Here is a 12,261-nt window from a genome sequence, read left to right as displayed (position 1 = left end):
ACACACACACACACACACACAGATTCATAAGCACATACACATTTTCTTCCGAGGATTCCCACTCGTACAGGGATGACACCATGGACAGGCGCCACTCTGTCTCTTCGTCTGACTCCCCTCAAGTCCGGCAGAGATGGACATTACCGTACCTTGCCACACTGGCTTGATATCACATTCCTGGAAGTAGAGTGTGCAAAAAGAGACCCTTCTGCACCACAATGTCTTCATTCACCTCTGGCTCTTACACAGTCAGGACTCACACACTCCTGAGAAACTAATGTTCTCTTTGATCAACATCTTGGATCCATCATAATAACCAATTTTCCTTCAGATTCCCAGAATATATGTATATATATTTATTTTTCTACAATCATACTTGTTCCAGTAAGCAGGAATGAGTCTTAATGATGACGTTTTTGTTTGTAACTTTGCACAGACAGATGTAGCGTCCAACACCAGAGCAAATTGCCCAGCTTGCACAAATTGCACATTTGACCACACTTGCCACCTTCTCCTTTTTTTTTTAGCTGTGGAGGTTGTTTTCAGCATATCCTCTCGACAGAGATTTATTTTAAGAGTAAGCATTTAGTAGTCAAATTTCTTTAACAGTGATTAGTACGGCAGAGCTTTATTCAGCTATGTCAATTGTTTCAAGGGGCACAGCCTGACAGCAACTGGCCAATGAGACCACCTGTTTGCCGCTTTCATATCACACCTCTGAGCTATTGATCATTATGTTGATCAGCAGTCATTACCAGAACAGCAGTTAGGAAAATGAGTCTGGGCAGACAGATAAAAAGAAAAAGAGCAGGATATAAAGTCAGGCAGGCAACCAGGCAGGGATTCAGTCTCTAAATATAATAATCATTAAATAGCCGGCCAGGCCCATTAAATATAGCGGTAAGCAGCAGGGTGTGAGGAGCGGCCAGGTCCAGAGCGCAATACTGTTTACACTACAAATGCGGTTGAGTTACACCATGTACAGTAAAATGGGCCTGACTGCCAGTAACTCTAGTCACTTACCAACAAAAGCATCATTTCCTGAAAGCTCCTCCCTCCTCCCTCCCTCTTCTCCCCACCTCTCCCCTCCCCTCTGCTGCTCTTTCTCTCTCACTCCCCAACCACCTTTTTGAGCTCTGAGGAACTAGTCCACAATCACTATGACTAAGCCCTATATGCAAATACCTGACTGTCCTGCCGAAGCAGGAAGCATGTGTTAGACTTGCCCGAGTCTGTTTGTGAGAGAAACACAGTTTGTATGTGTGAGCTCACTGCCCAGAGCGTACCTGCGGTAGAGGCAGATGTGGTGTCACACCAGAGAGGAGCTGTGGAGGGGCAAGTGAGAGTCCACTGTTGGGTGGAAGTGCACCAGCTGTAGGCTGAATACCCACGCTTTGACCAACACATGGAAGAGGCTGTCGCATTCAGGGGCTCAAGGTGAAGCAGGAGTGTATGTGTGTGTGAGTTTTACACTTCCCACACTGCAGAGTTTGGACTCATGTCTCTCACGCAGTTCTGGACTAAATGGTGTTCACAGCTGGGACGACCGCTTCCCAAGGTACTGGTGCTGTTTGGTTTTTGTTTATACATCCTTGCCAAATCTAGTTTGTTGTTGTATGACTTGCTGTTATTTTGCTTAGAGCCGTTTTCTCTTTGTGTTGATGTGGTCAGCAAATTTAAAGAGACAAAGGGGATCTAACGGACTGAAAGTTGTTCCTGTTATATGTTTTTATTGCCTCTATAAAGAATTTGTCAACGACAACAATAAGCAGTTGGTTACTGAATTATAGTTTGTGTGTTGTAGTTTTCTCTCGAACTTTTCACATCCTTAAATAAAATGTGAAAGTACTTCCGTATAGTTAGGCCCGCCTGTAATTCTCTCCCGTTCTTAATTTTCCACCCAGAGCTCAGCCTCATCTGTTAATGAAATATGTTCAAATAAGTAGCACAAATGGGCTTTACATGTTAAAACACGCTTTTTTAAGTTCTCTCCATGTAGTTTTTTCAGTAGTGTTGATTTCCTGGATAGAGAATAAACCCCTGTTGGATTTTTTTTCTTTGTTCGTCTTTCTACTACAAGACAGGACTTGTAAGAGAAAATATTAATCAAGTGTTTTTCACCAGTTTATCAGCTGCTGGCAGTACCCTGTCTGCTGTTCAGTGAGAGATTAAGGGTAACCCAGAGTTAAGATATCGACTCACCGTTGACTACAGCGCTTTAAAACAGTATTAAAGTCAGGCTGTGAGTTTTCTTTGGCAGGCCACACTGTCATGCAGTTGCCCTCTGAGACTCACATTCCCAGCCAGGAAATATGACAAATGATTGTCTGCCTCACTCCTTGCTGTCTTCCAGTAAGTGTGAGAATCTGATATCTTGTCAGGCTAAACAGCACTACGGTGTGTTTTCTGAATGGCTCCTGAATGAGCCCTTTGTCGTACTGTGCTGTAAATGAAAAAGTGCTTCATCAGTTTATTATTCTTTAGACTGTGAGGAGGTTTTTAATGAAGTTCAAACCAGGTTTATAGGGAGTGCGGTTGAGGAGTTTCTCAAGTTCACTTCCACTGAATTTCTGATGAAGTTTATGAAAGAGTTTCACCCAGTTAGCATGACGTCCTCAAGGGGGAAAAGTCTGATTACAAAAATAATCTTCGTATTTTTTTCAAAGGACTCTTTGATGAAAGAATACATTGCAGAAGTTGAGTAGTTCATTTGAAGTCCTGTGTAACTCCACTGTGATAGAGACACACATCTTTTCTTTGTTCATTTTTTTTACATTAAGTATTGACATAGCGCTCTGCCAGTGATAAAGAGGGTCTCGGAAAAGCTCGTAATAAAAATTAGATTATAAACCTGCACCTGCATGCTCCTGTGTCTCTTGAACAATCTGGCTGTGGCCCCTCAGTCAGATCCATAGCATAAGCGTGTATTAACATTTTCATATCATCAAAAGAACATTCAGGAAAAAAACTCACTGGTGGGGCAAATTTACAGTCCTTACACCCCAGTAATTTTTTTTGCTTTTTTCATTTGTTTTTTTGTTTGTTTGTTTGTTTTGTGGAATTATTCTAAGATTCAAGCACAATCTCAGTCAGTGTGTATTCGCTAAAGCAAAAACCATTTTAATGCTATATATATATATATATATATATATATATATATATATATATATATATATATATATATATATATATATATATATATATATATATATTTTTTTTTTTTTTTTAAATAAAGCCTGAAAAAAGTTTAAACCCTGCCATATCAGCGGTGTGGCGTCTTGGTGCACATCAGGCAAATTTCCTTGTATTTAGTCAAACGCCATGCGTGACCTATAGGCGTGCAGCTTACGGTAAATGAGCGAACAGTGATGAGTAGGGATGAGTGGAAGAATCAGGGGGTGGACCGAGTATGGGCGGTGGGGAAACAGGAAGGTCAGGAGAGTTAACTACGGATTCAAAATGTGGTACTTTGTGCCATTTGGTTGTCACGGTACCAGGAGACTGAATTTTGCTTCAATTCGAAACATTGATACCTTTTGAAAATCAGCAACTAAAAAAAAACTCCTGGGCATCCTAAATGAGTAAATGATTTTTAAATCTTAATCTCAAAGCTGCGCACAGACCAGCATTTGACAATCTGTTGACATAGGTAAAATGTATCTAAGTATAGTTTAGTACCTGATAAAGATATTTCCTCCAAATTATCTTTCGTATTTTTCGTGCTCTTCCCATTTTCTGATTTAGTCAGTTTATAGGTGTTAGTCATTGTGCTGTGCTTCAAAGCTCCTTGTAAGAGGCCTGTTTGACTATCAGCTGTCCCTCTCCTTCGCTCTTTCTGCCTTCAGCAACACAAATACTTGAAACATTTCTGACCGCATTTCAAACAAACGTCATATTTCGCCAACTGCTGAATGAGGAGCGTTAGCTGTGTCGTGGCTGTGACGGGGAGTAGAGTGGAGACACGCAGACAGGAAGAAGCACAGCTTCAGCAGTGAGGACAGGTTAAAGGCGCGTAAAACAATCAGACAGTGACGTCATTTACAGTTTTGCTGCATTGTTAACTGTAACTACTCTCTCTTATCTGGTGATTGACCCCAACCACTGCTCATACTTATACTTTCATTCTCTAAGCAGCTTCTGGTTGAGAATAAAAGAGTGGATCTGTGTTTTGTTATGTGATTTATAAGCTTTCAAAATATAAAACTCATTTTATTATTTATTATTTTATCATGTCACGGCAGATGTCAAAATAAATCAAAGCTTTGAAAATTTTAGCATGCGCTGGGATGAATATAAGGTTGTCTAGCAGGCTTGTTTTTTGCACGTCCTCACTCAGATGCTAATAAAAAATCATTAGAAAAATAAATAAAACCTACTAATAGTTACCTGAACTGTCATATTTCAGATTAAAGTACTTCCATAGTTGAAAATCTTTTCATAAATACATACATATCATTCACATCTGTGAAAAGCGCTCTGCATATAAATTTTACTTACTTACATAAATCTGTACAAATGTATAGCTCTTTTTTTCCCCCACCTATTGTGAAGCACTTTGATTCACCTAAAGGGTTGGTGTAAAGGGCTGTATAAATAAAGAACATTTACATTTTTGTACAACATTTACATAAAAAGACAGTTTGTACAACATTTTTAAAGATTTTAGTTCCAGTTTTTCTGCTCTTCAAAAATTCTGCAACTTTGTTTGACCTGCTATTAACCAATCACAGATTGACACAAAGTCTTATCAACTTGTTTTAACAGCCAGAGTAACGTCTGTTCCCGCTGTTATAAAGCAGAAATGTTCCTTACCCAGTAAAGAGATGATTGTTGGCTCACAACCAAGTCAACTTACGGGCAATGAGCCCACCACCCTGAGTCACAGTGTTATAGTAGAGCGCTGACCACAGGTGTGTGAAAGCATGGGTGTGTGTCATGCTCAAGACAAAAGAGTGTAGGGTTATCTGAGGTGATTCAAAAGCTGTGAACATACTCTTCCGCTGTTTGTAGAGATACACAAACTCAGAATGAAGTGATCTCCCACAAACAGTAAGTAAGCACTGGACATAGTAAGATTTTTTTTCTGCAGAGTCTGATCTTTCGACTTTCTGTTCAGGCTGCGCTGTGTAAAACCAAGATTTACATGTAGTTGACTTGACGTGATGAACTCAAAGCGCATGCTGCCGCTAGAGCAGAGAGAGAAATGATATAGTGCACAAATTTCTTCTTCTTCTTCTTCTTCTTCTTCTTCTTCTTCTTCTTCTTCTTCTTCTTCTTCTTCTTCTTTGATGTTTTGTTTCACTCAGAAGTCATAAGTGTTATCATTTATTCCCTGAGCTCTGTTGTGTGTGACTGTTTCCAATATCACTGTTGCAAGTTTACTGTGGTATGTTGAAATTTCTGCATAGAGACGTCATCTTGCGTCAACATTCCCCTCACATCCACTTTTTCTCACTACTAGGGCGCAGACTGACACATGAAATGAATTCGTCATGAATGAACTGAAATGTGACATTTCTGTGTGGCTCTACAAACTTTTGTGAACTCACACTCATAGCCCCCTACTGTTGGCAACATTCCTTTGGCATTTACCCAGACACATAGAGAGCAGATAAGAATCTCTTCTGTTTCTCTGCTTCTCTCTCTCGCACATGTCAGAGTCTCCTCATCCGACTTGGCAAGAAAAGGATTTGAGTTTGCCAGGTGTTTTCTGTTTGCTGGCTGCGTCTTGTACATCATCTTGTCCTATTGTTAGTGCCTAGTAGTCGGCTCGGTGCAGCCTTCAGGTCTTCTCCCACACACAGAGAGCAGAGGAGTTCTTTGAAGCAGCTCCTGCTTTCTGCTACGCGCTGAGACACTTGACATGGGATCCTTTTATTTCACAGAACATACAAAAACACTGGAAAATTCCAGGAAGCTTGTAAGCAGTGAGCTTTCCCCTCAGACTTGGCATGACATAAAAAGCTTGCCTGTCAGGAGGTTGCCTGACTGGCCTTTCCACTTTGATTGGCCTGAGATAAATGGCTGGGGATGGGCTACACTCAGCTGTCTGCGGGCCAATACAAAATTCTTTCTATGACCCAAACAGAAGAACTCCAGTCCTTTGAAAACTGATCACCTCCTAATATTTGCCTAAACATCCTCTCAGTATTACATTTGCAAATTGAATTTCAGAGCAGTAGTGAGGAAGTTTGGACATGACTCTTTGGAACACATTTCTAGACTTTAAGCAGAAAACCCAGATGAAATATTATTGCCTTTTAACGTCAGGTTTGCTGTGGCAGGGATCCTAAGTAGAGCTCTTGTGGTCACTGGAACAACACTTTTCTCTGGCGAGAGGCTTTATGTTTCTGTGAAGGGATTTAAATGTGTTTAAATATAGTTTTTGGCTCATGGTTGTATGACTCAAGGATCTTGTAGACTGAAACATAAGATTAAAATTTCCATTTGTTATCATAAAAATACAATGTGTGCAAAACAAATGCTCCCTGATAGATGGTTTCCAAATGTACATGAGCAGGCTTTTGACAACATATATAAGTGAAACATGCAGACAGCTCAAAGCGAGCAGTCACAACCCCCAACAAACACACACACACACACACACACACACACACTCGTCATCAATCAGGTTAAGTTGACTGCATGGACAAGGTCACGTGCCGGCCCCAGATGTGAAGGCCAAGTCAGCTGATCCTTGTGTGCTCACAAATGAACACATTAATCCATAGCATAGTACTACTTCTTGGCGCCATGACAGGGTTATTTTAGGTCACACTCTAATTTAGCTTAGCTCAACCTGAATTACAAACAGAAGCTATGGCATGTAATAATCCCAAAGATTTGTTGATCAGGGACAACTCCCTCCAGTGCTTCAAACTCTACAGATACTCTTTGGGCTCAGGCTGGATTTACAGCCAGTGAAAATAAAGTGTCATATTTGTAAATTCTTCTTTTCTTTTTAACCCCCCGTGTCAGCAGCAGTGGTAATTCTCTGTCATTCTTCTATTTAGATTCTATTCAGTCTGGGTGAGAAAGCACATTCGGTTAAACAGATCCTCTTCCTGCTAAAGATCACTGAAAGACAACGAGTGTCTCAAAGTTTGGGTGGAGTTTCTAAGAGAGGGAAGAACCATTCAAGAGATGACTGACAAATGTGTGTGTGTGTGTGTGTGTGTGTGTGTGTGTGTGTGTGTGTGTGTGTGTGTGTGTGTGTGTGTGTGTGTGTGTGTGTGTGTGTGTGTGTGTGTGTGTGTGTGTGTGTGTGTGTGTGTGTGTGTGTGTGTATTGGTGAGGTCATTTAAGGTGTGTGTTTGTGTATGCACAGGCCTGTGTAGGGTAAGTGGAAGCTCAGGCTGGCTTGTTTCCTGGCCTTGGAAAAGCAGCCAAGCTGTCAGTGTGTGGGAGGGGGAAGCCCAGGCTGGGGCCCGGCCTGCCGGCTTGACTGACTGAGGCCTCAGCAGGGCCCCATGCTGAGGGTCATCAAGTTCACTAGGACTATATCCAGCAGGTATTCTTTCTTAGAGGGTGTGTAACACCTCTTTAATAAGCAGTAACACAAAGTGTCATTGGTCCACCTGTGTCTTTATCATCATTTGTTATCAAGGGGATTTCAAAGATGCCGCTCAGTAAAGAAATGTACCTTTTTGTTTCAGACAACAAGAAAGTTCTGACATAATAATTCTGAGATATTTAAAAGCACTTTATCTGTCAAAACTTTCCTCAAAAGTAAGAAGAAATTAAATGAAATCAAAGATTTAAGAAGTGGTTGTTCAGCATACTGAAACAGAGCTGTGGAGCTGCCTTGTATGGTCATTAGAGGGACTGTGTCATAGCTATTCAGTCTTTTCCAGGGAAAGCTTCTGTGATACAAAAACAGCAGATAAATGCTGACCAATGTAAAGTTGATCATAAAACTTCTTTCCAGCTAGTTATAGAATGGATTCAGGAGAGCTGATCAAGAAGTCATTTTTAAAGAGTGGAATATTGTGTGGTAGATTAGTTATCACACTGTAAACACATCAGCTACTACAGACGATGAGGCTGAGCTGTCTGTGGGCGGTGTGTGAGTGGGAGTGTGTTTTTTTTTTCAGTCCTGAAACCTTGAACTGATAACCACCAACTTCCACCAAAACCATCAAGTCACTGCAGCTCAGCAGGTGTCCTCCCGTTTACACTGAGAGCACGTTGCATTTTACACTACAGTGTGTCTTTATTAATCATTACCAAGAAAACAGCTTTTATCCAGAGAAATAAGAGCAATTTACCTCTGAGATAGACACATGATGTCATGTACAAAACATGACCATGTGTGTTTACATAAGGTACTGAACCCACTGAGTGTTTTAATTCACCATGCTAGCGTTAAGTGGTCATTCGAATGTGGTTTTATAATTTCTGTGCTTAAAGAGAAAAGTGCTGGTGTCAGCATTCAAAACTGAGAAGAGGAACATGTGATAGTCAAACACACCAAAGAGTGAACAAATAGGCCATAACATGTTCCTCTGTGTACATGTATACATACAGAGTACAAATACATGTTTTTAATTCCTGGAACTAACTGAACATTAAGCCACATTTTGTCCCCTGAGAGCTATTTATAAAGAAAAAAACAACTCCTGAATTCAGAGAAACACACATTCAGATTGTTTGATTGCACAGCAGAGAAAAAGAGCAAAAGAGAGCAAGGCAGGATTAGTGGTTATACGGCTGTGCACAGATTGCCATCAGAGCAGTTGGAATTCAAGCTTATCTCTGTTTGGCAGGGCCCAGTCCTAGGAACAGTGGATGAACCAGTCTTGGGTAAAGGCCTGCTGGGGGAAAAACACTGCTGCCTCTGTTAGGCTTCGCTTAACAACTCGATTAGCATGGTGCTGAGGCTGGCTATATCCGGGTTAGCACTGACCAACCTGCTGCAGAGTTTGACTTCAGTGATGCGGAAACATCGAAGTGATATTGAGAAATGAACAACACATCAATGATGTACTGATACTTTCAGCATTGATTAATTTGAAGCTACTCTAATCTACGGTTTCAATCAGTCTATATAAGATCCAGCTTTTATTTAAAATTAACAACGCTCTAATTACAATAACCTAGTTATTGGCATTCTTTTTATAAGAACTATCCTTACAAGCAGCGCTAATATAATAGCCTACAACTTTTTAGTTACAGAAGTTAAGCTGTAGTTAATTCAAACTCTATAGTGAATATTCTGTTTTATAAGTTTGATCAAAGCTAGAATTGCGTGACAAAACTTTTCTGACTCATATCAAAAGTCTGGGATTTTTCAAGGAAAGAAAAAAACATAGTGAAATACATGTGCTGATATGTGCTCATCTGCCTTTTTCCACAATTATGCTTCTGTGGAATGACGCCTCTGGTGACACAATGTCCCTGTTCCGAGCCTTGTTGTTTACCCGTCTACCCTCAGCTAGAAGGGCCAAGAAAGGAGGGGAGGGGAACAAGGGGTGAGCCAGAGTAAAAATGAGATAGCACGATACAGAGCTGACAGGATAAACAAAACAAAAAAGAAGAGTGAGATAGAGAGAAAGGAAATTCGGCAGAAAGTTGCAGGTCATTTGTCGGGGAGTGGTAGAAATTCTTTTACAGGGGTCTTCTCTGCATTTAGCGCTCTGTCGCCCCAGGAAAAGCAGTTGTTCCACTCAGCTGTCTGCAAGGCGCATTAACTGCGGAGAGGCTGCTTTTAGAGCTCATGCCTGATCTTGCCCTTTAGGAAGCACACGCACACGCACAAACACAGAAAGAGGGAGAGGAGTGGAGGAAGAGAAAGGTAAAGAAAGAGGCATTATCATATAACTTCAGGCAAACTGCTCAGTGCTGCACCCTTCAAAAAGTCTCTCTCTGCTGCACAAACATTCACACGTTCCGGTCAGTGAGTTGTTTCCCCTCACGTCAGAAGGCAAAAATATACACATGTATCTGTGTCTCTGTGCTGTTTACCACCCTGACTAGGCCCCATTCCCACATGATGTAGTCATGTTAACACTGAGAGCTCTCCGTTTGTCTTCTCACGCCTTTGAAAGATTTTCAGCTAAACTGTGAGTAATGGCAAACATGCAGCTCTGACAGAGGTCAGCGCAGATTCTCAGCATTAATCAAGAGCAGGATGTTGTTGAGGCTCAGGCAAAATCAAAATGAATCATTTTTTCTTTTATAAGGCAAATACAACTTTGGGTTCTCACGGAACAGATTTATCTTCCTGCAGCATCATGCTGCATCATAACAACAGATTGCATTTTGACTTATTACTCACAGCTTCCTAGAGATGTGTGCACCAGTGTTTAGGATATTTATTTTACCTGTAAAGATCACAGACCTACAGGGAAGGCTAAACATTTTCAGATTTTTCACTTTGGTTTGTGTCAAAAGACTGATATGACCTGAATCATGTAAGCTCGATAAAAATCAAACAGGACCAATTGCATCAAGAAAAACTAGCCTGGCTGTGTCCTCATGTACTAAAATATCACAACATGCACTTCTTTAGCCTGTTCCAAAAAAAGCATCATATTTTGATTACGTAATGATAAATACAACATGTTTTAAAGCTTTTTACAGATTTTTTTTGCCCAGGTGCAGTACCTGTCTAGTTTCTTGTTGAGTAGCTAAGCTAAATTAGCCAGTCACTGCTGTTTAATTCATATAATGCACATGACTTTTTTTGTTAGTTTTGCTCTGACACTTTCCTTTCAGAGAGAGATACCCACTTAAATTACACTTGAGTATTTGTAAGTAATATCAGCAGGTAGTGTATGTGGCTGCTATCCACACATGATCCAAGGGGTAAAAATATACACACCCACAACAACATACACTGAGGCTTTAAAAAAAAAAAACTGTACAATAAAATGAACGGAGCAGTTTTTCCCTCAGCTGGTTGTGTGTGATTTCTCCCTGCCTCCATCACTCAATCCCTATCTCCCCACATCCATGTTTATAAATCTCAGGGGGCCCAGGGGTGCCTGTGAGAGGCTAGCTAAAGAGCATGGCATGCTAATGGCTTGGAAAGGATATGAATAGAGGAGCGACTGGAAGGCAGCCATGGTTTAAATGACACACACATACACATGCACATTGACTCGAGCACTCTCATTATGAATGCCCCTTGCTTTTTTATTACTTGGTCTCTCACACATCTGTGTGTGATTAGATTTTTTTATTTGGGCTTCTGTTGTAATTACAAAAAAGTGCATTGGCTGAAATCCAGAATAAATATGACACATTTTGTTCATATTTGACATCTCATGAGGAATAGCTTTTGCTGCGCAAAGCTAATGAGGATCCAAATAAATAAACTTTCATCTCTACCTTTTCATAAACCATGTTCTGTACACTGATTATATTACTGCACAACCTTTGTGCTGTGTTTCAGTTTAAATACCAGGGATTGATGCAGATGGAGTCAATCAAAAGCGTGTGATCCTGAATCATGTCTAAACCTAACACTTCCTGTCTTTCTTTGTCTCCAGGACCTGTCCTGCATTGATGACCTCTCCACAAACTCTCTGTTCTCCTCTCCGAGTGACTCACTGTCAGAGTATGCTGATGCCCAGTCCTTCATCAGCACAGACAACCTGGACACAGTACCCACCCTGTGGGACGTCAACACTAGTACCACCACCACACCAGCACAAAGCCAGCTAGAGGTCAGTAATTCACCTCCAGGCCTATATAATCATCATCAAACACATGGAGTACTTCTGTGATCAAGTTTTTTTGTAAATGTTAATTAATACAAACTCGTTGAAATCAGTACACACACATCTGCACTTTCTGGGATTAAGGATGCAGTCACACTGTCAAACTGTATGCTTAAGCACACTTCAACCCTCAAATCCAGATAGTTTGGCCAGTGTGACCGCAAGGGTGTCATGCTTGAACACGATTCACTTCTTTGGTTTGGCACCTTTCAGAGAAGTGGGCTTCAGCACGGTTTATTTCATACACAAGCATGCAGACAGTGTGTATGATCCATAGCGGGGGTGTTAGAGGGCTGCGTCAGACCAAAATGACTTACCATCAGTCAAAAAGTCACTGAAGTTGTAGCAGCGCTCTCTGTCATTGTGCTGACTCTGATTTAATTGTGCCTCGTGTAGACAGACACTTCACGATGACATAGAGCCTTGCATGTGTGTGATACCCACTTAAGCCTGGTTCATATTGGAGTAGTGTGACCACTGGCGTACTCTCCAGCAGGGGAACTGCGCTGTGGGAGGGCAATCATGCTTGAGTACAGCT

At 41.0% G+C, this 12,261-nt stretch overlaps 1 protein-coding gene across 2 annotated transcripts in view; it reads left to right on the top strand.

The window, feature by feature from the left end:
- Nucleotides 1-12,261, top strand: part of sbno2b (strawberry notch homolog 2b) — a 63,563-nt gene that overhangs the window by 33,576 nt on the left and 17,726 nt on the right. For both annotated transcript variants that reach the window (XM_074667948.1, XM_074667947.1), the window contains exon 5: nucleotides 11,493-11,669. In XM_074667948.1, the coding sequence (XP_074524049.1) occupies nucleotides 11,493-11,669 (177 nt within the window). The remainder of the gene's footprint in view (nucleotides 1-11,492; nucleotides 11,670-12,261) is intronic.

This window comes from Halichoeres trimaculatus, unplaced genomic scaffold, assembly GCF_033239565.1.
Source record: "Halichoeres trimaculatus isolate MK-OKI-2021-1 unplaced genomic scaffold, fHalTri1.1 fHalTri1_scaffold_4, whole genome shotgun sequence".
In the NCBI taxonomy this organism is placed as follows: domain Eukaryota; kingdom Metazoa; phylum Chordata; class Actinopteri; order Labriformes; family Labridae; genus Halichoeres; species Halichoeres trimaculatus.
The sequence above is the reverse complement of the archived record's forward strand: the minus strand, read 5'-3'. Positions and strand labels throughout refer to the sequence as shown.